Source organism: Salmo salar, chromosome 05, assembly GCF_965601325.2.
Source record: "Salmo salar chromosome 05, fSalSal1, whole genome shotgun sequence".
Lineage (NCBI taxonomy): Eukaryota > Metazoa > Chordata > Actinopteri > Salmoniformes > Salmonidae > Salmo > Salmo salar.
Window position 1 is genome coordinate 21,743,788 of NC_138295.1, and position 27,249 is coordinate 21,771,036.

General features: G+C 45.7%; 1 protein-coding gene across 2 annotated transcripts in view; it reads left to right on the forward strand.

The window, feature by feature from the left end:
* Positions 1–27,249, forward strand: part of atp8a1 (ATPase phospholipid transporting 8A1) — a 211,244-nt gene that overhangs the window by 160,238 nt on the left and 23,757 nt on the right. For both annotated transcript variants that reach the window (XM_014199122.3, XM_014199124.3), the window contains 9 exons: positions 4,225–4,397; positions 5,852–6,035; positions 7,919–8,029; positions 13,864–13,938; positions 16,295–16,417; positions 21,374–21,452; positions 24,110–24,171; positions 24,669–24,725; positions 25,042–25,149. In XM_014199122.3, coding sequence (XP_014054597.1) covers positions 4,225–4,397; positions 5,852–6,035; positions 7,919–8,029; positions 13,864–13,938; positions 16,295–16,417; positions 21,374–21,452; positions 24,110–24,171; positions 24,669–24,725; positions 25,042–25,149 — 972 coding nt within the window. The remainder of the gene's footprint in view (positions 1–4,224; positions 4,398–5,851; positions 6,036–7,918; positions 8,030–13,863; positions 13,939–16,294; positions 16,418–21,373; positions 21,453–24,109; positions 24,172–24,668; positions 24,726–25,041; positions 25,150–27,249) is intronic.

Here is a 27,249-nt window from a genome sequence, read left to right on the forward strand (position 1 = left end):
TGTCAACCCGGCTGGTTAGCGTGATAAATGGAGGTAGAGAGGAGAAGTTTCAGACACCGCCGTTCATAAAGCATAAAACACGAGGATGGCCCATTTTGAAATGTCAGCTCCTATTCTCCTGTGGCTCAGCAGATGCCTATAAGTTTGCTTGTAAAATATGGAGGAATTCTCTCCTCAATGAACAGAGGTCCTGTCGGCGGTGCTGCTGGGAATTGGAGATCTTCTCATGTTGTGCCCGAGAGTAATTGGAGTGCCCCTCCCCCCCCACCTTTCCGTGTTTAGAACAGTTCTCAAGGAGAGGGTGAAGGCTTGAAAGCGGCCCGAGATCTCTTCTGTGCTAAATCTTCCACCCCACCCAGGGCCTGAAGAACACACTGACTGGTGGAGCTGCCATGGCTGAACACTGGACCTGGAGAACACACTGACTGGTGGAGCTGCCATGGCTGAACACTGGACCTGGAGAACACACTGACTGGTGGAGCTGCCATGGCTGAACACTGGGCCTGGAGAACACACTGACTGGTGGAGCTGCCATGGCTGAACACTGGACCTGGAGAACACACTGACTGGTGGAGCTGCCATGGCTGAACACTGGGCCTGGAGAACACACTGACTGGTGGAGCTGCCATGGCTGAACACTGGACCTGGAGAACACACTGACTGGTGGAGCTGCCATGGCTGAACACTGGGCCTGGAGAACACACTGACTGGTGGAGCTGCCATGGCTGAACACTGGGCCTGGAGAACACACTGACTGGTGGAGCTGCCATGGCTGAACACTGGACCTGGAGAACACACTGACTGGTGGAGCTGCCATGGCTGAACACTGGACCTGGAGAACACACTGACTGGTGGAGCTGCCATGGCTGAACACTGGACCTGGAGAACACACTGACTGGTGGAGCTGCCATGGCTGAACACTGGACCTGGAGAACACACTGACTGGTGGAGCTGCCATGGCTGAAATCTGGACCTGGAGAACACACTGACTGGTGGAGCTGCCATGGCTGAACACTGGACCTGGAGAACACACTGACTGGTGGAGCTGCCATGGCTGAACACTGGACCTGGAGAACACACTGACTGGTGGAGCTGCCATGGCTGAACACTGGACCTGGAGAACACACTGACTGGTGGAGCTGCCATGGCTGAACACTGGGCCTGGAGAACACACTGACTGGTGGAGCTGCCATGGCTGAACACTGGGCCTGGAGAACACACTGACTGGGTAGTGTGCGTGCCTGCGTGGGTTGTCGATGTTGGTGTGTTCACGGATGTGCATAGGTCTGTGTGCTTTATGTATCTGTGTGTCGGATATGCCCCACTTTGGGTCGGATATGCCCCTCTTTGGGTCAGTCCAAGGTTGTATAGAACTGTACGAGACTAATGGATACACGTCCTCTAATTCGGAATCCCTGTCAAGTGTGTCATGTCATGTTTGCTACATCACTCAAGAGTTGCATCAACAATGGAGCTCAAAGTCTTGATTAGCCACTCTTAAACCAAACACAAAACTAGTCACATAGGCTAAACTGGTCAGTATAGCCATAACAAAGAGGCTTTAGAAGGAGACAAGTAGCATTAGCACTAAAATACCTCAGTGGAAATGGGGGGGGGGGGGGGGGGAATGGGCACCCTACTTGAGCAAATGGCTGCACTGTTTGTGGTTATCGTGATTTTGTGATAAATCACTTGTATCCAAGCACATACGTTCCCAGACATATACTTTACAAAGTCAGTACTGTACACATGCTTCCATACATTAGTGTTCCCTCTTAGTGTGTTGCCAGTTCACCCTGTTAGAATCTCAATTTTTTTTGTTCCATGGTTGAATTCCGATATCAAATGTGATACTATGCTCACTGTATGATGTAGCTGTTACCGCAGCACACCCCAGCGCTTGCAAGCCTGTGGGCTGTTTTATGGCCCCGATCAGGAATGGGCACACTCATTTGGAGAAGTCCTGACAGCTGCACTCCTCCCTGTCTCCTCTCTCTTGTTCAATTTCTCTACCTCTAGCCCCTCCCCCATCTGTCTCTTTCTCTCTCTCTCTGTGTGTGTGTCGGTCAGCTTTGAAACCTGAGGCCTTTCTCTCCAAATATTGTCCTTCAAGCTTGGGTTTCAGAGCTTTGTTATGCCAGGAGAGGGTTGCATGGCCCCGTCAGTTCCCTTAGGTATCTAACCCTCCTCAACGGACCCTTTCCAAGCCTCATTCATGACCACTAGGTCACTCCTGCGTTGCATAATGCTCATGCCCGGCCGAACCATCTGTTCAATGCGTTAGGTGTGACCACCTTCGGGTGGAAGGGCCCACCTAGGCCTCGTAACCCAGTTCATGCCCTCGATTCCGTACACAGCCGGAAGCGGATACCTATGAGTCTCACACACTGATCTCACTTTTCAGACCACACCAGTCCGCCGGAGTCTACCACTCCCATGGGCAAACAGGGCCACTTTCCACCCTTCTTTATGAGTTTCCCTTTACAATCGTTTGAGTCACTTCATAGTTATGGGCTGTTAGTCATACAGGAGAATATACAGGACAATGTTGATCCCCAATAATGGAAGTGAGGCCAGAGTAAAAAAGTTGCTCTAGGAGATGCAATGTATCCTACTGCCCAAAGAAATATTACCAGGTTATCAGGTTTCATCTATGTTGTTTTTAAGCAGTCGTATATCTTATTTCCATTAACCAAGCCCATGGCCCAGAACTTCATGCTCGCAATCCTCTTTTTTTATAAGCAGATCCATACTTGTTCCGGTCACTCTTGGAAATGGATCCTTGTTTGGGGTTTCATTTCCTGATGGGTTTGGCATCTGGGAAATGGTTGGAGAAGTTTTCTCCAGATGCACAGATGATGTCACCACGACTAGGTCCATCTTCATCCTGGGCTTTCCTGAGTGCAGGATGTTGGCTATAGCCGCCCCTATTAGAGGGCACTTCATCTTCCTGGCCATCCTCAATATTTATGGCATTTCAACATTGCTTGTCATCATAGCACTATATCACACACGACTCGAGAATGCATCCATTCACGTCCCAAACCTTTTGCTCGGTTTGGGGTTTTAGTAATCGCCTCTTGGCCAGGCGTCTGGATAGTCTGTCCAATAGGCATGTAAAACACAGGTCAAACATGGAGGACAGCTGCTTTACGACAGCTTAGTAAGAGAACGGAGAGTGGAGAGAGCAGGGGCTTATCTTTTTAACAGCCCTTATTGATTTAGGGACTTATAAAAGATGGGGCCTCCGAGGACGCTCACAAGCCAGGTTACGACTTAGGACTTTCGAATGGGCTTTCAAGCACAGCGCTGACCTGAGATCTGTGGAAATCGTATCTTGCAGGGACCTGTATGCACTTCTTGGTTTCCGACATGAAACGCAGAGGATGGCGGATCCCAATGACATATGTCTAGGGTGTCTGTCCTCACGGGAGCCCATACATATGAGCTTTCGCTCCAGCAGATGATCTGAGGAATCACTCTTTATGGGGGAAATTATATAGAGGTTCAGTGCATTCCCAAGCCAAACGCCACCCATCCGCCAGCACACCCTAAGCCTTAGAATAACAGTCTCTTATTTAAGGCCCTATTTGCCATTTGAAGAGTAATTCTGAGTTTGAAACATAAAACCAACAGAGGGGTAAATGTAGTATCCATATTATTCAAGTCGGCAGTTATTAAAATCATCCAGGTTTAATCAGCATATGGAAATATTCCTGGCTTCCAGTTTGGAGAAATTCAGCTGGCTAGGGACATTCCTGAAAAATTGCTCGTAAACCCAGACGAATGTACAGTACTTGGTTGCTGAGAACGAAATGATGGAACTGTGCAGTGAGAGAGTAGAATCCCTCTTTTCTCTTTCCTATACTATTGGTATTAATGCCGTGTGACGTTATGCTTTTCCAAATGAACCATCGAACCATTTCTAATGGAGTATGCCTTATGTATTGTTGTGTATATTTATTTTCTTATGATGTTCTATCATCTAGTAAATGTAAATTGGCTTGGCAAGTTTGAATAATCTTTACCATATGTCATCATAGCACTGTAAAAATTATAACGGGATCGATGATGTCATTGAAATCACTGGAGGATAGGGTTACCGAGCATCGTGTTCTATCAAAAGCATTTCATTGATAACCATATTTAATTTGCTTCATTGTAATTTGTATCATATATTCTGTCTAGATAGTTCTAATGATGAGAAAATGTGTGCCTTTTCAGGCAACCAGGGAGACCCTCAGCCACCACTGTGGAATGCTGGGAGACGCCCTTTACAAGGAGAACGATTTCGCTCTCATCATCGATGGAAATACGCTAAAATATGCCCTCACGTTTGGAGCACGGCAGTACTTCCTAGACCTCGCCTTGTCCTGTAAAGCCGTGATATGCTGCAGGTAAGGCCCAGTCACCTATAACAGCATTACACTATAGCGTGTGTACATAGTACATGCATTCAACTTCATAAGTTACCCATTTACTGTTCGAAAAGTGTTAAAACCACACAGTAGACACACTGTACTCTGGTTCAGACGCTCATTGGATGTTTCCTGTTGAACTGAGAACCAAGACTCCAAGTACAGAGAATCCCAAAGTTGTTTGTTCAGTTGGCATTAAATCGGCGTACAATTTTAGCCTAATGTACCGTCGGAGCAAATCAGGACAAACCTGAGCATTCAAGGTTTATGCTCTGCCCTGAAAGGTAATCATTTAGTGTGTAGTTCATGTATTTTACAAGAGCAATTTAAAACCGGAGGTAGTCCCCCAAAAAATGGTAACGTTAGAAATACGAAGGTACCGGCGTGTGTTGATTTGCACTTGCCGCATAAATAAAGTACTGGAGTGCTCAGGAGCCTGTGAAGAGGTCTGGACAGAAATCAGTGCCACGTTTCTTAGGGACAACAAACTACATACAGGTGCCACACTGCCGTGATCCAATACAAGACATCAGCTTTTTTTTGTGCTACTTTCTCTCGTTATACAGCACCCTGAGCGCTAACAGACCTTGGGAGATGAACAAGGAGGTCTCTTTAGGCATGTAGAACAAACATAAACCTGTCTCACAGGGTTGGGCTAACCCTAACCACGACATCCAGTTTGCAACACCTTCTCTTGAGAGTTTTTGTACTGTAGCTGTACGTCATGGAGTGCATCTCAAATGGCACCCTATTCCCTATATAGAGCCCTGGTCAAAAATAGTGCACTATATAGGGAATAGGGTGCATTTTAGATGCATACCATGTCTTCGACCCGGGCCAAGGCAAAGAAAGCTCTGTAGCTTGGAGCTCCGGAAGCCTGTAAGACTCAGCCTGTCATTTCAGGGGTAAAAGTTGGAGAGCTCGAAAAAGGAGGGGCCACAGGAAGTGGGAGATCCATCACATGACGAGTGGTTTTACAGGCGCAGGCAGCCAGGGAGGTCAGCCAGGGGTCAGGGGTGGATGAGATCCGCAGACACGGGGAATTCGTCGAGAATTATCATCCAGAAAATTAGAAATTGCTTGTGTAATACCTAAAGCGACATTGTTTGAAAGACGTCGTTTCGAGTACAGCCTCGGCCTTGTGCTTTGTTGTAAGTCGACTCGGCACCAACCCACCTTTGTAACTCCATTTTTTGTTCTTTAGTTTGAGGAAAGCATTATGTGATGAACTGTACAGAATGCTTTATTTTGTATTAATCCGCATTGTCTAGATGTCTGCACCTCGCTTAGATTGGTCAGTTCTGGAAAATGGCTGAAAGTGTAAAATCTGTTTTGCAGACTCCCAAAAAAATAAGAATTTCCGTGAAAACGGACAGTAAAACCAGGCATATCGCATCTCATTCTAACGTCCAGCGTCACGTCCTCTCCTTTAGGGTGTCTCCGCTGCAGAAGTCTGAGGTGGTGGAGATGGTGAAGAAGCAGGTGAAGGTTATCACACTCGCCATCGGCGACGGCGCCAACGATGTGGGAATGATCCAGACGGCACACGTGGGCGTGGGCATCTCTGGCAACGAGGGCCTGCAGGCCGCCAACTCCTCCGACTACTCTATCGCACAGGTGAGGGCTCCGGAGTGAAGTTTCTCCTAGGTACAGATCTAGGATCAGCTTTCCCTCCCCCAATCCTAACATTAACCATTAGTGGGGAAAATGTCAACCTGACCCCGTCAAGGGGCATCTAATTACCCCCACAGGGGAGGAGTTTGGAAGGAGTGTTAGGGTTCAAGGGGTTTACTTTGTGCTGGTGTGCTAGTATCACTGGATCAGATGGGTCATCTTAGCTTACCCAGGTGAGCAGCAGCAGGACAGGCATCTGTTAACACCTTATTCTATAGCCACAGTTAGGAACTGATATAGAAACCCTATCTTGAAAATCCTAATGTATACGCATTACTCTATCAGTAACCAGTTTGTCTGAAAATCATCTTGCATAAGCAGCATTGTGCCGGTAACAAAAGCGACAGGGTTTATCTACTGCATCATTATCTACTGCATCATGGGTTGTTTTTCTTCAGTCTCCTTCCATTATTTTGTGGTATGTGCTGCATATGCCTGTACATATAGCCACAGGGCCTGTGAGCGAGCCAAGGCCAGTTCACTAAAGCACAATGCTGTCTCCATAGCATCGGATTACTCTGACAAAGACTGTCTTGTCTTAAGTGCCCCCATTATCTATCTACATGACATTCAGAATGACGAATGCAGACGGCTTCATTTAATCAGTTTAGGTAGCATCCCGGTAACGTATCGAATTACCTTCCAGGCGTGTTTCACCCTCATTGGCATGTATTGCTGTTCTTTCTTCAATTTACTGTGCAATAAAATCGACCTTTGCAGTTGCAATAGATATTTCCTTGAATTGTACTATACAGGCCACAGCCCTGTCCAGACTCACTCCAATGTATATATTTATATATAGACTGTAGCATCATAGCTGCATAGCAGGACAGTTCAGCATTACACTCCCTGAATACAATGCACAGTACAATACTGTCCATTTACTTAGAAATCGATTTTGTGAGGTCAGCAATACATTCTAGCTCTATGTGATTGAGATCTATAAACAGGACTGTGAAACTTGTTCTGAGATCAGGTGAATGAAGTTCAGGGCCCAGGCACCTCTGCTGTCCATCCGTCATCAGCTCATGGCTGTGGGAATACAGGCCGTTTGATCCCAGAGTGCCGGGGGTCAGCAGAGCATAATCCCCTTAAACGTTTTAATTTGCTATGGAATACAGTCTCCTCCCTACTGTTTCTCTGAAAGACGACTTGGCCATTAAAATAATCACAATTCTGTTGGCGTTTGACTTCATAAAGGCCTATATGTTACATAAAAGTAAATGACTTAAAGTCACATACAACTCAAGGTCCGTAGAACTGGAAAACAGGATGAGATGTTGAGCTTCCCTACAGCAGCATTACAGTATGTGCATTGTTTCTAAAAGCGAAGCTTGACGGTGACCAAGACAAAACAGTTCCCCAAGAGCAGCCTTCTCAATCTAATCAATGTTATCAAAAAGCGATTACACGAATATGACATCCGCCGCATGCCTGAAATAGTAGGATTATCAAAAAGCCATTAAAATATTATGTTGAGCCATGGGAGAGTGTTCCCCCTCTCTGCCTCTCCCCTTTTCAACAACTTAAGGCAAAACTAAGCCCAAGCTGTATTAAACTCTGACAAGAAATGCCTGGAATGTGTCTGTGAAGACCTTGCCCTCAACTCCCCTCTGGCCCTTCAGTTTCCTGCTTTCAAACGATGATAAGATTGTTCCTTTATTTAATCCAAGAGTTCCTCTCAAATGCTGTTTTTTTTTCTCAAGGCATAGCCCCGGTCCTGGGTTGTCCAGGAACACTCTGTATATAAACTGTATAATGCCTGTCTTACAACTTTTAGGTTATTCATTTATCTTGGCCCTTCTCCTCCCTTCCCTCCCACGCAGTTCAAATACTTGAAGAATCTTTTGCTGGTCCACGGCGCCTGGAATTACAACCGCGTATCCAAGTGTATCCTGTATTGCTTCTACAAGAACATTGTCCTGTACATCATCGAGGTAAGTCATGCAGCTCTCGACACGAACAGCCTCAGTAGGGTTCCCAGGGCAGTGGTAAGGCAGTAAACTAGATTGGTATATAAAAGGTGGATTTTCCGCATGACATTATATATATATATATATATATATATATATATATATATATTCAGGTTTACTGACAGCCAGTCGCCAAGAATCCATTGCCAGTTTTTAGAAAGCTGCAGTATAGATAATAGGAATGCTGTTCACCATGTTAAACCTCTTGGCCTCTGTGGTCTGGGATGGCATTTGACAGAAGCCAGACCTCGTGCTGATAGCAGCTTCAGATCTACCAACAAGAGTGACCTGACAAGCTGAGGGCTTGCTATCAGCACCAACTTTATCACAGGGTGCTTGGACGCTTTCATCTATAGCCCAACACACTTGACTGAAGGAAGTTGCACCTCTGGAACAGCTCAATGTTTTTCTGAAAGTCCCTGAAGCAGTGAAGTTGCCAATTAGCTTTTGGTATGACTAATATACATAAAGTCTGACGTCCCCACAGTAAGGAAACATTATAAATAAACTCAGTTCTCATCGGGCAATACTTTTTTCAACAACAGCTTTTCAAAAACAGTTACCCCCTCTCTTTTGGCTGGCAATCCTTGTGCCCGAAATGTCTGTCCCTCTGGGGAGCCAGTGATACAGACACAGTGAATAACACACTCCCCTCTCCCCCAGAGTGAGACATCACTGTGTGCTCCCAGGCGCACTGGAAGATTAGACAAGGGTCTTCTGGGCCCAATCATCCTGATGATGTCATGAGAATGTCACCACTACTGACAAAATGCTCCCGGCGCGTTAGAGACCGTAGGGTTGTACGCTGTAAGCGACACAACCCGTACAGAAATATGTGCCATCTTTTTCTGGCTCACTTGATCTTTGAACTCCTTTTTCATCTTGGTTTTGGTTTATGTGCTGCGGTAAATCTCGGCGTAACCCAAAGGATTCCAGCATGTCTGCATCTAGTCTTTGTATGAAGGCCCACGACTATAGAAAATATGTCTTTCAATGGAAGACTGTTTTCTCTAACTTTGCGCTGTTGGGACATGACTTCTGAGAGATAGATATCCAAGATAACATAACCATTTTGAATGGTAGTAATCTGCCTTTGTTGACATGGCAACAGGAAACCCATTTTCATAGGGCATCATAGACGCAAAGGTCCTTGAATTTTGTCTCGTTCACCATTTCCCTTTGACTCAATGTACACGCTAAGTACAGCTTGGATTTCTGTCAAACCATTTAGGTATAGGATACCAAATGTAAATGAGAAACAAAAATTAAATTCAAATTGCAAACAAGGGCTGCCGCTGCTGGAGGCAAATACACAGTATGGTCAGAAATTAGACCTTTAAATGTAAATGCTAATTCCTTTCATGTTGTCTTGGCTTTTGCCCCCGTCTTGTTGCATCCATTGAAATAGTTGGCAAAAATGTTGACATGGATGCAAAAGACCAGAGGTTCTCATCACACACCAGGCCGTATGACCCTCTCTCATTCCTTTTTGTAAATGATCCATGGACTTGACTAGTGGTGGTTTTCCTGTCTGAATCCCCCCCCACTTTATTTAGCCTCTTGTGTCCAGCCACCAGCGCTCTTTCAAATATACTAGTTCCCTCTTCATAAAAGTAGGTTGTTTCTCTCCGCTTGTCCGCAAGGCGAGTCTCTTCCCAGCACACCTTTTGTTAACGCCCTGAAAATGTAACTCCCCCTTCTTCGCTGTACCCTCCTTCAGGGGATTCATATACATAATAGAGGATTTTCTTCACTGTTTTGCGGCTTTGTAAAGTATAAAACACCCCTGTTTTGTAAGGGCCTGACGCCAAGACACTAGCAACCCAGGGGAGGGCTAAAAGTTACATTTGTTGCACTAATAGGCTTACTTTTGTAGGCACATGTTTTTACTCTCCGGCTCCCAGGCCATGTCCTTGAATCAGAAACGGGGAGAAAAGTAGTAAAGGGTCATTTTAACTTTTCTCTGAGAACATTGTCTGTTTCAGTGCGCATTAGAAACTGAATAGCATGGCTAGGAGATTGTATAGAGGACTGTAGCCTGGCCTGGCCTTCTCTGGTCTCATTTGTTCTGTTCTCTCCTTCTCTGTCTAGCATTAACCTTTGGTGATTTCAAAAGCATAGAGGGGGGAAAAGGGTTTTTCAAGGCCATTGTAGGGAAATGTCAGTGTAGACCGAGAGGAAGAGGCAAAGTGAGAGTTTTCATTCTCGCCAAAATCTGTCCAAAATATGCCCAATGCGTTTCTATGGGCTTATTTTGGACCTAAGCTTGTCGCGTGCTTTCCCCCCATTTGGGACAACGACTCCCGTTGGTTAGGGCGGCGACATGACCGTCTTGTCATTATATACAGATGTCTGGTGGTGGGAGCAGCAGCTGTGTTTATAATTGCTGTTTTGTTGGGAGCCTGGATGGATGGAGGTTAATTGAGAGTCAGAAAGTGAGGGAGGGACAGGTGGGGCTGCCACTCAATGCCCCAGTCAGGTTTCTCATGGTCTCTCTCTCCCCCAGCTAATGAGCTGTCTTTTTCTGACAGGACACTCATTCAGAGGGAGAACTCTAACTTGACAGGACTTTTAACTTTTTCATAACTTTTTGAGGTATAGTTGGAGGAAGACCATAATGATCAGAACATTACGGGGGAAATGAGGGAGCTGAATATACTCTAAAGAGTTATGTTACACACGTGCCAAAGGATATTTAACGCAGCAGTCATACGGTACTTTCCTCTGTCTATAATCTTTGCAAAGCTAAACATACTAAACAAAAACTATTAGAAAAAATGGAAGGATGAGCCACATTCAAAGAAGATACATTTTCAATGATGTTGTCATAGCGACTTCATTCAAATGTTTGGTCCAGCTTCCTGTGTGTGTGTGTGCGTGTGTGTGTGCGTGTGCGTGCGTGTGTGTGTGAGACTCTCCTAGTGCAGAGCCTGCTGACTGGTGCCACACTGTGAATACATCCACCAACCCATCCAGCATATTTACTAGCTCCTCTTTCTTCATCCCTCTTTCTCCTTTGCCTTTTTATATGGGGGATAAGGAGTCTGTTGGTATTTTTTCAGGGGTTCTGCATAGGAGCAAAGAGTGCTGTCATTTTGTTGAGAACAAATGTCACTCCTCTCTCTCCCTCCACCCACTTCTTCCCACAGAGATGCCTACGGAGCTGTGGGACGGCGTCTCGGAATCATTGATTTTTGATTCTGCTGATGAATTACCAGGGACCTTCTTTATTGGCGGCTCGCTTTCCTTCCTCCGATCTGTTTTTCCAAATGTGCACTGGGAGCGAGAGGTCAGCTGCAGCCCTCTGCTGAGGGGAAAAAATAAGAAGGAAAAACCCCTGCCTGGACCTTTCCCTAATGAGCCAATCAATGCATCTGTCTCGAGAGAGAGGGAGAGCGGGTGAGAGGGGTGCTGGCGGAACCTGAAGGACCAGGCCAAAACACTCAGGCAGAAGCTGTTACAGCATGCTCTGAATAGGCTTCTTTTTAAACTTAGCACAACAATATATCAGCCCGGAGCCCCTCATTGAGCCAGCCCTTAATTAATTCAGCACTTTGACCCGCCCGCTAGGCCAGCCACATCATACTGCCGGTTTAACCTGCTCCATGGCTTTTGCCTCGTCTCACCGTAACCCGTAGCAACAGGGCCTATATATTATTTAGTGAAGACAGACCCTTAAACACAAATTTTATTTCTGATGGATGTACTGTAACATGGGATTCTAATCAAATCAAATCATCACATGCTCCGAATACATCAGGTGTAGACTTTACTGTGAAATGTTTACTTACACGCCCTTCCCCAAAAATGCAGATTCCTCTGTGTGAAGGAGCACAATGCCCAACACATCCAGGGGAGCCACGTGTTCTTGTGTGTGTGTGTGTGTGTGTGTGTGTGTGTGTGTGTGTGTGTGTGTGTGTGTCTTGTGTGTGTGTGTGTGTGTGTGTGTGTGTGTGTGTGTGTGTGTGTGTGTGAAAAACAGGAGTTGACCACCAGCGTCCCCCACTTTAAAAAGCAGCATCATGGTAGAAAGGAAAAGGGGATAACTAGTCAGTTGTACAACTGAATGCATGCACCTGATGGAGGGAAGATTGGGAACTGGAAGAGTGGGTGGGGTTTAGGAGCGCACATACACACACTTGCTTCACTCTCCTCGCCCAAGGGAATGAACAGGAGGGGTGGGCGGGTGACAGACATTTGTTTTGGGAACATTTTTGCGCATTCGCTCGATTGAATGGGAAGGTCCTGGCTGGTGGGTTGGGAATTTGGCATGTAAAGAGTGGGTGGCGGTGGCGGGTGAGGCCCTTTGTCCGAACTGAGAATTTGTAGTAATTCAGGCCTTCATAATGCAGTTAAATTAAGCGAGGAAATGTTCGCAGCCTGGCCGTGGCACAGAACAGCAACCCGACAGAGAGGGTCTGTCCAACGCCACTGTCTGTCCACACAATTACACAGAGACAGACAGGCTGTTTCACTGTTTCTCACCCGGAAAACAATAAGCCCTTTCTGTGCCTGTCATATGCTTTAATTAACATGGTTGGAAATCAATCGACGTTGTTTATATGGAAACAAGTCCACCATCAATAACAAAATGTGTTATCATTGCAGTCTCTGGATATTTCTCCAAAAAGTAGTATTTTTCGGTAGTAGTTAGTTTTAGAGCAACAACCAGCAAAATGTACCCTTCCCTGTTTTCCAAAGCGGTGGCAGTTTGTTTCTGGCCTGACAGTTGAAGCTGTGTCCAGACAAGTCTGACTAATGAAGATATGAGGTGATAACATGTATCTAAACCATATGAATCTTAGTTATCTTCACCTCCCCCCTCGGTGAGCAGATCCAAGGCTATCTTTATCCAGTCAGTCTGTCCAATCCCATGGCTCCTGCCTCATCACTAAGGCTGGCTGTCACTTGGATGTCGCTGGCTGGCTCATTGGAGGGAAACGGTGGGCTTGATATACTATATGTTCATATGTAATCTCGAGCTAAATCCATGGGAAATATTACACTGTGGAAATGGTATCTCTTAGGCTTCGTTTTGCCACTCCCACTTATTCAGTCATTCTTGGTCCCTGTCTCCTGTTCCCCCCCCCCCCCCCCAAAAAAAGATTGAGAGGCAGTGCCTTCAGAGACTAATGATGTGTTGAGCACAGGTCAGAACTTCAAAAGGACCAATATTAGATTTTAGACTCATTCTAGCTCTTTTTACATTGCCTGGAAAAATGTTCTTCAATTCCTTTAGTGAAGGGCATATTACTTAATGTCAGGATGTCTTTTTGATTATACCTAATAGAAATACATTATTTTAACCGAAGTTAACGTTCTAGGAATGAATGATATTGTATTGTATTGGTACAGTATGTGCAGTAGGTGTCAATGTGATGTTTGTTTATTGTCATTAGACAGTGAAGAATGTCCCATCAGAGATGGAGGGTAATGGTGTGATATCTGCAGATCCTCTTTGGACACCCATGGACTGATGCTAATTGACCAATGGGGGCACCTCTCTCCATTACTATCAGTGATGGAAAGCATGCATTCAAACGGGGAGGGGGAGAAACCACATGCACTTCTATCACTGATGAAGGAACCCAATCTACCGCTTGAAAAAACACCTAAAAGATAAATGTGATATCAGCTGAAAAGGAAAATATTCACTTTGAGTAAAGATGTGAAACCATTGCCTTTGTGTTGGCAAAATGTTTTAGTTTTTTTATCTTACCGGTGTCATTAATGACAATTACCTCGCGTCCCTTTCTTCCTCAATGTTGCACTTCTAATGTTCTTTTTGTCACCTTTAGATCTGGTTTGCCTTCGTCAATGGATTCTCTGGTCAGATTCTGTTTGAGCGCTGGTGCATCGGCCTGTACAATGTGGTGAGTGTTCATGTGATTTACATTACTGTGGAAGCGCATGTTATATAATTCTCCTCCCCTGTTGCTCTCTGGCAAGAAAACGAATTTGCCATGGCACTCCAGACGTGATCCCTTTACTGCGGGAAATGTCCCATTTATTTATGACCTGTTGTCAAGTCCATATTCCCCTCGTGCCCCGAACTATGTACCGAATGTGAGAACAACAGCCTTGCATGCCCCTAAAGAGTGTAGTTAGTGAATGCGGTCATTTGTGAATTATAAAGGAACCGGTGGAATAGAGCAGCACACAACCAGCTCTGAGCAGCTAGTGTCCCACAGGGTTCTGTGTTGGGTCCCCTCCTATTGAACCAATGTCAAATCAAATTGTATTTGTCACGTGCTTCATAAACAACAGGTGTGGACTAACAGTGAAATGCTTACGGGCCCTTCCCAACAATGCAGATAGAAAGAAAATAGAGTAATTAGAAAATAAATTGCCTATTAACATATTCATAATGAGTAACGATAGCTTTGCTATATACACGGGGTGCCAGTACCGAGTCGATGTGCAGGGGTACAAGGTAATTGAGGTAGATATGTACATATAACTAGAAATGTGACAGATTATTAACAGTAGCAGCATTGTATGTGGTGAGTCAAAAAAGTTTGTGCAAAAAGGTTCAATGCAGATAGTCTGGATAGCTATTTGGTTAACTATTTAACTACTTATTGCTTGGGGGTATAAGGTGTTCAGGGTCCTTTTTGTTCCAGATTTGGTGCATCGGTTCCGCTTGTCATGCGGTAGCAGAGAGAACAGTCTATGACCTGTGTGACTGGAGTCTTAGCCAATTTTTAGGGCCTTCCTCTGACACTGCCTGGTGTAGAGTTCCTTGATGGCAGGGAGCTTGGCCCCAGTGATGTACTGTCCCGTACACACTACTCTGTAGCACCTTGCGGTCAGATGCCAAGCAGTTGCCATACCAAGCGGTGATGCAGCTAGTCAAGATGCTCTCAATGGTGCAGCTGTAGAACTTTTTGAGGATCTGAGGGGCCATGCCAAATCTTTTCAGCCTCCTGAGGGGGAAGAGGTGTTGTCGTGCCCTCTTCACAACTGTGTTGGTGTGTGTGGACCATGTTTCTCGTCTGTCAAATGAAGTGCGTGAACGGATGGAAAGAATATTTATTTTAACACCAACTAAAAAATAAACATGTAATATTGCATTGTTTTTGTTTTAACTTGTAGCTTTATACTGTTTATTAAAGATGTACCCAAGTCCATAGACAAAAAAAGTGAAGGAAGTGGGATGAGAGAAGTTGCCCGCACATTGTTGACGGCCCGCAAACGGAAGTGAGTTCATCACCGACCAAGAAATTAGGACATAGTCACAGCTCTGGCTGTTTTCAAAATTGCTCAATAAACCATGGCTCTGTGGCTGGCGATGCTTGGCACCCTGAATGAGAATAGAGCCCATGCAGTGGAGCATGTCCTTCTGCGGCCCACCAGTCCGCAAAGCACCCCAGCCATACTGTACAATACTGACACTCCTTTCACTTCTTCTCTCACTCCTCTTCGCCATCTCTCTCTCTAAAGAGAGAAACATTACAACACCACATAAAGTGACACTTGCGCCGCGAAAATAGGGCGTTGCAGATGTTCGTCCAAGACGGAGCGTGTCAAATTAAAATAAAAGCCCAAAAGTGCTAAACACTCAACAGCCTCCACTCAATAAAATCAGTCAGTCATAACTTCAGCATATGGCCATCAATGCAAAGTGAAGCATTTTGTGTGTTTTCAATGATGCTGTGTACATGGTTTCCTCCCCAAAATGTTTTATGATCACATAAAAAAAGAAAAGAAAGTTTGTAAATTTAGCAGACGCTCTTAACCTTAATTGCCCCTGTAAATCGCTATGGTTAAGGGCCTTGCTCAAGGGACATCGACAGATTTTTCACTTAGTCGACTCGGTTACTGGCCCAACACTCTTAACCGCTAGATTACATGCTGTCCCAAATGTGGGATGAACTGGGCATGACCTGTCTAGTGGACAGGATGAATAATCTCATGTTGTTGATCATAGTGAGCAAATTATGTCTTTCCAGACATGTATCTTAATAGGACATCATTAGTGTCTCCTTGTTTTCACTAACGAAGTAATGGAATCAATAACGTCTTGAAGGTCCTCGCCATTATAAAAACCCTGGCTTTTATTGGGTTATTCACTGTGGAACGATAAAATTCCTATCTAAAATTGTATCTGATACGGTCTTTGCTAACAGGCCGTTAATTTAATCTGCTGGGATTCTGAGTTTACTACCTTTTATCCTAATTTCTGAGTTTTGTGAGGGGAAATGTTGACATTAGTGTGTTTGTGTTTAGATTTTCACCGCTCTGCCTCCTCTCACGCTGGGCATATTTGAGCGCTCATGCAGGAAAGAGAACATGCTGAAGTACCCGGAACTCTACAAAACCTCCCAGAATGCCATGGGCTTCAACACCAAGGTAGGTCATGTGTCCGTTTGTGCTGCGTTGAAGAACGTTAGAGGAACATTGTCTCAACAATTCCATAATTTTCTGTCATTCCACTTTTATGCCTCATGTTTTATGCGTCATGTTTGTCTGGGACACATTTCCATTCATAGTATAGTCAATGCTTAAGTCTTTCTAAGCTTAAATAGGTTAACTTAGGTTTACTTGACACCAACAAACAAAAAGCGAGACAGAGGACTGTAATTATCCAGGCTGTTTTTTTCTAAACCTCCGTTCTGTCTCCGAATTGCACATCCTTTACACACAATGGAGACCTGATAAGCTCCGAAACGCTCCAAACACGTCTGTCCCCATTGGCCTGTGTCTGACCTATGGGGTCTCTACCACCAGTCTGACCAGGTGCAATGGTCAGAGGGTGTCTGCCTGCCTTTCCGCCTGTCTGTCTGTTGGGGGGGCTGTCGGTTAGCTTTCCCTGCTGTCTGTTAATGAAGATGTGGCCCCTTCTCCACGCCTACCCCCTCCCTCCCTCCATCCACCACCCCCGCCTAACTCCCTTACTTTACCGCCGTGGAGAGCCGGTTAGTGCAGCATGGAGACGGATTAAAGCCCGAGTGACCACAGAGGTCATGGGGGACAGGAGAAGTGGGGGGGGGGGGGGGGGTGTAAAGGAAGAGTGCTCTTCTGCCAGGGTGTGATGGCATCCAATGTGGAAAATTATGCAATTTGTTTAAGCAAGGGCCTGTTTGCACTGGAGGCCTTCTGCCTTGTCTGGCCTAGCTTGGCCTAAGTACTGTAAATAAGACAACCCCAGTCTACTGGTCTCTCTCTCTCTCCCCGGAAAGTTGGCCTGCATGGGGCCAGTCACCTCAGTTAGTGACCCACGGACCACAGCCGGCATTTCCCCCTCATAGCTTTTAGTTGTGTCTGGGTGAGAGAAGGGCTCCGTATGGCCCAGTGTTACATGACCCTCCAGGGAATAGCAGGGTGATATTGTGCAAGACAGGCCACAGTCTCTAAAAAAAACGGACTTGTTGATTCATATTGGTTTTCCTCCATTTTTGTTTGACCAGCAATTTCTAAACACATGTAAATAATGACTTGTCCAGGTCACCGTTGTGTTTTAAATGGACTGTCAACTCTTTCCCTCTAATATTGTCTTTGCCACATGGCCCTAGGCGAGGTGCCAAAAATCCAGCAGGAATTTGCCCGAAACCCCTTTCTTTCTGCACGCCTGGGTCTTTTGTACACAAACAGATACTGTCTGGGCGAATTAAAGGCATTTGTGTTGAGGGGGCAGGGGAAGGGGGTGAAATATTTAAGACGTCGCCCGCCCTTGTCACTGTTTCCCCTTTCACCACTGTCCCCTTTCACTTTTAATTACATATTCTTGACACTTAAGTCACTCTAATAAACCTCAGTCCCCTGATGTGGCCACCAGTAATTACACTGCCTCACCATCCCCCCCCCCCACCCGCTCTGTGCAACAGCATTAAAGAGGAAGGGGCGTGGACTGGAAATATTTGGCTCGATATAAAGTACATGCATTCATGCTTTTTTAAGCAATTAGGCGCTGCACAATGGGCTTGAATCTTTTAGCCTGGGCACGAACAAGGACAGGCAGGCATTCACACTGGTGTTCTTCGAAACTCGCCGGGATACAGCGAAGGGGGGGTAGAAGTGGGGGGAGGGGAGTGAGGCTTCACTGTGACAAATGATTATGAACATTCGGGGCGGCAGGTAGCCTAGTGCGTTGGGCCAGTAACCGAAAGGTTGCTGGATCGAATCCCCAAGCTGAAAAGGTACAAATCTGTCGTTCTGCCCCTGAACAAGGCAGTTAACCCACTGTTCCCCAGGAGGCCGTCATTGTAAACAAGAATTTGCCTAGTTAAATAAATGTTAAATACATTTTAAAAACTATTTATTGATTTCATTAGTATTCGTTAGGTTGCTGGGCACTTGGAAAGTCTGTTTTTTCCACACTGTGTTGTGCTGGGCAGAGTGAGGTGGTGTTGTTCCACACTGTTGTGCTGGGCAGAGTGAGGAGGTGTTGTTCCACACTGTGGTGCTGGGCAGAGTGAGGTGGTGTTGTTCCACACTGTTGTGCTGGGCAGAGTGAGGTGGTGTTGTTCCACACTGTTGTGCTGGGCAGAGTGAGGAGGTGTTGTTCCACACTGTTGTGCTGGGCAGAGTGAGGTGGTGTTGTTCCACACGTGTTGTGCTGGGCAGAGTGAGGTGGTGTTTTTTCCACACTGTGTTGTGCTGGGCAGAGTGAGGAGGTGTTGTTCCACACTGTGGTGCTGGGCAGAGTGAGGTGGTGTTGTTCCACACTGTTGTGCTGGGCAGAGTGAGGTGGTGTTGTTCCACACTGTTGTGCTGGGCAGAGTGAGGAGGTGTTGTTCCACACTGTTGTGCTGGGCAGAGTGAGGTGGTGTTGTTCCACACTGTTGTGCTGGGCAGAGTGAGGTGGTGTTGTTCCACACTGTTGTGCTGGGCAGAGTGAGGAGGTGTTGTTCCACACTGTGGTGTTGGGCAGAGTGAGGTGGTGTTGTTCCACACTGTTGTGCTGGGCAGAGTGAGGTGGTGTTGTTCCACACTGTTGTGCTGGGCAGAGTGAGGAGGTGTTGTTCCACACTGTTGTGCTGGGCAGAGTGAGGTGGTGTTGTTCCACACTGTTGTGCTGGGCAGAGTGAGGAGGTGTTGTTCCACACTGTTGTGCTGGGCAGAGTGAGGTGGTGTTGTTCCACACTGTTGTGCTGGGCAGAGTGAGGTGGTGTTGTTCCACACTGTTGTGCTGGGCAGAGTGAGGTGGTGTTGTTCCACACTGTGGTGTTGGAGGATGAGGTGGGGTTGTTGTTCAACACTGTTGTGTTGGAGGATGAGGTGGGGTTGTTGTTCCACACTGTTGTGTTGGAGGATGAGGTGGGGTTGTTGTTCAACACTGTTGTGTTGGAGGATGAGGTGGGGTTGTTGTTCAACACTGTTGTGTTGGAGGATGAGGTGGGGTTGTTGTTCCACACTGTTGTGTTGGAGGATGAGGTGGGGTTGTTGTTCCACACTGTTGTGTTGGAGGATGAGGTGGGGTTGTTGTTCAACAGTGTTGTGTTGGAGGATGAGGTGGGGTTGTTGTTCCACACTGTTGTGTTGGAGGATGAGGTGGGGTTGTTGTTCCACACTGTTGTGTTGGAGGATGAGGTGGGGTTGTTGTTCCACACTGTTGTGTTGGAGGATGAGGTGGGGTAGGGGTAGAGTTGGGGACAGAAGGGAAAGTTGTAGGCGACTTGCCAGTGGGAGGCTAATTGGGTTTAAACGTGTAGTTGTAACATTGGAGATCATCTATCACACATTGAACCACATAGAGAGGGGGGTGCTCCTGCCCTGGCGTGGGAGCCTGTTCGCGGGGTGGGAGGTGAAGTAAGGGGGATAAGGGTGGGACTAAGGGCTCTTGTTTTGTTAAGGCGATAGTAAAGGTGAGAAGGTCATGCCAGAGAGGCCAAGGTATGACATAGAGCCCAGAACAAGACACTCAACCTCCTGTTCCCCTCCCCACCTGTGGACAACAACACTTGGTTTCCTCATCTGTTTCTTGTATGTAGCCTGCTTTTTATTTTATTTAACTTTTGCAGAAATACTGAGACATTTTCGCATTTGTACTACAAATAATCCGCAGCCCCAGACTTCGCCCCGCAGCCCCAGACTTCGCCCCGCAGCCCCAGACTTCGCCCCGCAGCCCCAGACTTCGCCCCGCAGCCCCAGACTTCGCCCCGCAGCCCCAGACTTCGCCCCGCAGCCCCAGACTTCGCGCCGCAGCCCCAGACGTAACTTCCGACCACAGAATCGCCAATTGCCGACTTAACTACACATGACACGGATCCACCATTAGGGAATCTGCCCTAAAGGGAAACAAGTTGAAGTACAAGGAAAACCATGCTGCATACGCCCGCTCTTTTAAACAACTGTTTGGCTCGAGCACTAAGAGTTGATCGTTATTCCAAAATTGCTTAAACCTGTGAAAAACGCATCGACTTCAATAAGCCGACGGTTTTATAATTTGTCTTGGATAAGAAATTGAGCGTTCATAGAAATAATTTGGTCTTGCTGCCTGCCAAAAATGAATTAAAATGTGAATATTGAGTGAAGTGTCCCCCCCCCCTGTTTCATTAGAATCTATTTCAACTTTTTTTTGTGGAGCAGGGTATGTGAACGAGGGGGCATGAATACAGACTTTTTTGGCCGAGTTGATTTCACGGCCATTTCATGCTACATCACACTTGAGTGTTGTGTTTGGCGACATCCGAGCATAATGTACATTTGAAACACTGTGGTTTGGGAGAGGAACTATTGATTTAAACGGCTCATCCAAAATCTACAAACACACACCAACAACACACACATACTGTAGAGTCGCCTGTGTGGAAACACACAAACTACTGTGTGCCCCTTTTCCACCTTCTTACTAATTACCGTAAAAACAAGTTAATCCACGTCAAACATGTCAACTTCGCCGTGTTTTTAGATTGATTTCTGCTTGTTCAGTGCCCTCTTCATTTATTTTCCTCCCGATCTTAAATCTGCATATGAAAGACTGATGATGTGGGGGGGGGTCTACAGGAAAGGACAGGGATAGGGAAATCCCCCCCCGCCCCCCCCCTCCCCCCACATAGTCCACCCGACTTACATGCACACACACACACACCAAACCTACACACATCCCTGCACCCTCTTCTCCAGTCCTACACACAGGAGGATATACAAAGTGTGTGTCAGCGGGGTGGCCATTCAGAGAGGAGGCCCTACAAAACCGCCACTTAGCCAACTGCTGAGCCGGGACAAAGAACCAAGGTCAGTGGTCGCTAGGCGGGTTGGGTCGGCCAACGGGTTTCTCATGCTTTTTCCTCTCCTTTTCTCCCTGGAACCCCCCAACCTACCCAACCCCCTCTCTCCTCCATCCCTCTCTCCCCCTCCTTGCAGGTCTTCTGGGCCCATTGTCTGAATGGCCTCTTCCACTCGGTCATCCTCTTCTGGGTCCCCCTCACAGCCTTCCAGCACGGTAAGCACCTCCCAGGGACTCTAACCCTGACCTCCCAGGGACTCTAACCCTGACCTGTCTAACCCTGACCTCCCAGGGACTCTAACCCTGACCTCCCAGGGACTCTGACCACCCAGAGACTCTAACCCTGACCTCCCAGGGACTCTAACCTCCCAGAGACTCTAACCCTGACATGTCTAACCCTGACCTCCCAGGGACTCTAACCTCCCAGGGACTCTAACCTCCCAGGGACTCTAACCTCCCAGGGACTCTAACCCTAACCTCCCAGAGACTCATCTGGCATCTTTTGTATTTGTGACTGAGCCTGGATTTCTAGTCTCTACATGCTCTGGGTGGAATGAGGCCACTTAACACATACCTTATCTTGATTACTTTTCTTTTTTACCCACAACCTCATGAATTATAAACATTGGAATGCTTGGCACGCACACACACACACACACTCAAACATTGACACACACACACATTTTCAAGTTCCCTTGTTCAGCTCACACTTCACTATATGGCCAAGTAGCTACAATTCTCAGACTGTGGTAAGGCTCAGGGTTGAGAGAATGGGTATCTTTGAGTCAATGGAGTCTTGGCTGGTGGAGCCAGAGGACCACACAGGGTTGGACCTGCTCTCCAAATAAAGCGAAGAGTGAAGCCCCTTCAGTCTGACTGACAGGCTGTCAGAAAGGCTTCGAAGCACACATAGGCATGCGACTACCCGAAAGCAAAAAGGAACCAGTCTTTCGCTCTCCCTAGTTCTTCTTCTCTTTCTCCCTCTTTCGTTCTTCTCTCCCGCCCTAACACTCTCCCCAAGCACGCCCATGTGTTGAATTTGGAGGATGCTCAGAAATTAGGGGGTGTTAAAGTAAATATTTCTAGTACAATCAATGAGGCAATTTTCTTTTAAACTGAACAAAAGTTGACCCATGCCTTTACTGGTATTTGAGTAGCAGTTTGCTTTGATTTGAATACTTAATTTGTCAAAGATTATTCGACTAATTCTATTAGTCAAAAATGACTGGACTAATTCTTGTTTTTGTTTTCAATAATAACCTGGCTTAACTGGTCATGTCAACCATAGTCCAGACTGCTTCCTGATTCCTCTATTAGGTTGCTCGATTAAGCATATGCAATGGACACGCACACACACAGTCTTGTACAGCTGACCTTTTGGGGACACACAATTCAGTCCCATTCAAAAACCTATTTTCCCTAAACTTAATCCGTACTCTTAAACCTAGCTCCTGACCCTTAATGTAATTCTAACACTAATTCTAACCTTAACCCTAAACCCCCTAGAAATAGCATTTTACCTTGTGGGGACTAACTATCCCCAGTTTTTCAAATTCTGGTCCCCACAAGAATAGTTAAACATGTCCACACACATCTCACTGCTCTAATGGGCCATTATGTCCAGTGTTAAATCTCACTGCTCTAATGGGACGTTATTTCCACTGTTGCATCTCTAATGGGCCATTATGTCCAGTGTTACATCTCACTGCTCTAATGGGACGTTATTTCCACTGTTGCATCTCTAATGGGGCATTATGTCCAGTGTTGCATCTCTAATGGGGCATTATGTCCAGTGTTGCATCTCTAATGGGGCATTATGTCCAGTGTTGCATCTCTAATGGGGCATTATGTCCAGTGTTGCATGTCTAATGGGGCATTATGTCCAGTGTTGCATCTCTAATGGGGCATTATGTCCAGTGTTACATCTCACTGCTCTAATGGGGCATTATGTCCAGTGTTGCATCTCTAATGGGGCATTATGTCCAGTGTTGCATCTCTAATGGGGAATTATGCTCGCCTGCACATACAGTACTCACAGGCTGCATCCCAAATGGCATCCTATTCCATTTATAGTGCACTGCTTTTGACCAGGGTCCATATGGCTCTGGTCAAAAGTAGTGCGCTATCGACGGAATAGGGTGCCGTTTGAGATGCCGCCTTATCTCAGCTTACTGGTCACCATAGCAGCACCCACCCGTAGCACTCGCTCCAGCAGGTATATTTCACTGGTCATTACCAAAGCCAACTCCTATTGGCTGCCTTTCCTTCCAGTTCTCTGCTGCCAATGACTGGAACGAATTGCAGAATTCACTGAAGGTGGAGTCTTATATCTCCCTCTCTAACTTTAAGCATCAGATGTCAAACAGCTTACCGATCATTGCACCTGTACACAGCCCATCTATAAATAGCCCACCCAACTACCTCACCCCATGTTATTTATTTTTTTGCTCCTTTGCACCCCAGTATCTGTACTTGCACATCTACTACGCCAATGTTTAATTGCTAAATTGTAATTATTTCACCACTATGACCTATTTATTGCCTTACCTCCCTAATCTTACTACATTTGCACACACTGTATATATATTTTTGTATTGTGTTATTGACTGTACATTTGTTTATTCCATGTGTAACTCTGTGGTGTTTGTGTCGCTTTGCTTTATCTTGGCCAGGTCACAGTTGTAAATGAGAACTTGTTCTCAACTGGCCTACCTGGTTAAATAAAGGTGAAATAAAATAAATGCAGACAGTCTGTCTGCTCTTTGGTAGTTTCCTCCATAGCCGAGATTTCATTTTTCCTCTGGTTTAGTGGAACTAGCAAAGAGGGATATGACCATACGTCTAAAAGCTTTTCATGTTCATCCTTTTCACAGATACGGTCTTTGGCAACGGAAAGACCCCGGACTATCTCCTCTTAGGCAACATGGTTTATACAGTAAGTATGTGTCTCAAATGGCTCCCTGTGTGTGTGTGTGTGTGTGTGTGTGTGTGTGTGTGGTGCACTATGACGGGAATAGGGTGCTATTTGGGACACAGCCTGAGTCTTTTTTGGATGAGCACACAGTCAGTTCAGCCCTCCCCTGACTGATAACCAGTGTTGTATTTCTGCTTTTTAGCTTTGAGAATGAAGACATCTTTGTCTGTCTATCCGTAACCTTGTGTTAGCCTCAGCGTCTTGCTGTGAGATTATTTATCAGTTTGTTTTGGATTTCTCGATTTATTTTTGAGCGTCATTACTGTGTTTTGATCAAATATGTGTGAGTCAAACAGTATTTCAAGTTCTAAACTAAGGAATACACATTTAGCTGTCATATATAAAATTCTATCTGTCAGTGCCTTTTCCTGTCAAAACTTCTGACTTTGATTTGAACTTATTCTCAATGGCGAGGAAGATGTTGGTTTAGCATTTAACATTGATGTTCTGTTTTCTAGTTTGTGGTCATCACCGTGTGCCTTAAAGCTGGCCTGGAGACCTCGTCGTGGACTATGGTAGGCTCTCTCCTCTCACTACAATATCTTGTCTTTTCATCGTCATTCTCTTATGGTACCACAGACGCCTGTAACAAAGGCAGATCTTAAAAGGTCCAAAGTAATGCTCCATCCAGCTTTTCCTCTTCCTCCTGCCACTCCTGGCAACCATTCACATGACATAGGCTTTTCAGCAGAGCTACTTGCAGAATAACTGTCATTGTTTAATTACTGTACAATAAGATGGTTAGTACTCTGTATTTACTGTTGGAACTCTCACTGCCAACACTGTATTTATGTAAAGACAAAAGGAAGTAACATTCTCTGTCTCCTCCAGTTCAGTCACATTGCCATCTGGGGCAGCATCAGCCTGTGGGTGGTGTTCTTCGGTATCTACTCCTCTCTGTGGCCGCTCATCTCTCTGGCTCCGGACATGTCTGGCGAGGTAAACACTCATCTTACCCTCCACCCTCCTTTAAACCCAGCAAAACATGTCTGATCACATCTTCATTCCCAGAACGTTAGTAAGGGCTCCATTGGAAAATTAACAAATGTTTTAGGAACGTTCACCCCCCCCCCCCCCCCAACAGTGATAAACCCTGCTGTATCATGCTGTCATTCATAACTCAACAGAATGTACAGTATCTCCTAACATTTCTGTTACTGACTAAGGGTGGTAGTTGTTGGGAAGGATTTCAATGTGTCTATGCCGTAACCCAACTCTGTTTCTCAACGGAGGGCCAGAGGGGATCTAGACTGTCGGACTGACAGATTCTGGGTTGTGTTGCGGAATGACTTAATTGGGCCCAATTAGCCCACTGTTTGTGTTATGTCACCCTCGCTTGCCCCCTAAGTATCTGCAGGTGACGGTGAAACCTCGTCGCTGTACGAAGGTGCGATTCAACAATTCACACTAAAACCTGAAGTATTTGTGGTGGTGTTGTCAGCAAAGTTATATTATAGCAGGTATTTGTGTCTAAGCATTGTATTTGTAAATTGTTCTGAATATCTGTTCGGTTCTGTTTAAGGTAGTGTATAAAATGCATTTTGCGGTATGACACGTGTAAGGCACTCCTCCCTTGGTGCATACACACACACACACACTGGTGCTTTCATCCACTCCCTGCAGTTCTGGAGTAAAGGGAGTGATGGTGCTCTCTGGACAGCTTGGAAACCCTATGCCTAGCTCAGCCGTGGGGACCTCAGTACATTATCACACTGGAATTATGTTCCTGACACCCGAGAACATATCAGAGTCCTGCTAAATGACACCAGGCCTTCCAGGCCCCAGTTGAGGAAGAGGGGAGGTCTCTACAGGGTCGTTTCACCTCGAAACCCACCATCTCAGATTGTTCTGATATTGTTTCTGTTAGAAACAGATAAGATTACATTCCTGCAACATTATTGTGTTGAAATATAATTAGATCTCTTTGAGCTAATTGATTGCATCCAAATTGGCCATTTTAATTTATAGGATTCATGTAATATTCAATAACTATAGTCCCTAATATTCGATTTGGACCAAACTGTTTTATAACAATGAGTAGGGACATGAGGAATCCAAAGAAATAGTCAAAAGCCGACCACGGACCGCCCACACCAATCCCACAACGAGTATACAGTATCAGTTCTCTGCCTGACCAGGAGTATGGAGCTGCAGCTCGGGTATTGTTTTGTCATCCGTTCTAATGTATTCTCTGTCTGACCAGGAGTATGGAGCTGCAGCTCGGGTATTGTTTTGTCATCCGTTCTAATGTATTCTCAGTGAAATTGGTGACGTTTTCGTCCCCCTGTTCAGATACATTTGTCATCGAAGTTATGTGTTTGTCCCATCCTACTTCCTTCTTACCAGTGTCGTGTCTTTGGCTATGCCAGATTAAGTGATATTTCATGCTATTCTATAAAATCCTTTCTCTGTAATTAATATTACCTGATTAAGCTAATCATGTAAATGTAATTAACTAGAAAGTCGGGGCACCACGGAAGAACGTTTATAGAGCCGTTATCTTCCGAATAAACTCTTAAAATACTTAGTAGTATTTTACATCGATAGCCGTCATCTTAATCATTTTATTTTCAGTCTCATAATGAAAGTTGTAAATTCTTGGTTATCTTCACGAACCCTGGCTAACAAGTTGAATCAGCAATACAAAATTGGGTTTAATTATTTATTTATTAAATACCTAAACTAATCACACAGAATTACAAATACACAGAATACAAATGATGTCATACAGAAAACATCCCTGGTGGACGGAACCTGTATGAAAGCTGGTTACACAAAGGAAAGGGGGTTGGGCTTGAATGAAAGAGCGGGAGGACTTAGGAACAAAGAAACAGCAGCTATGCTATCGTAAATACATTATCTTATGCATTCTAAATTACCGCCCATTTGGAAAAGGAAAATGCAATAAATATTTACTCTGAGCTGCGCTTCGGTAGATTGGTCGTAGATGCTGGCCGGGTTGGCCAACAGATCTTCCTGTCCTCGGAAGAATGTCTCTGGTGGTAAATTGGATACGTGGCGGTATCTTCGTCTGTTCGT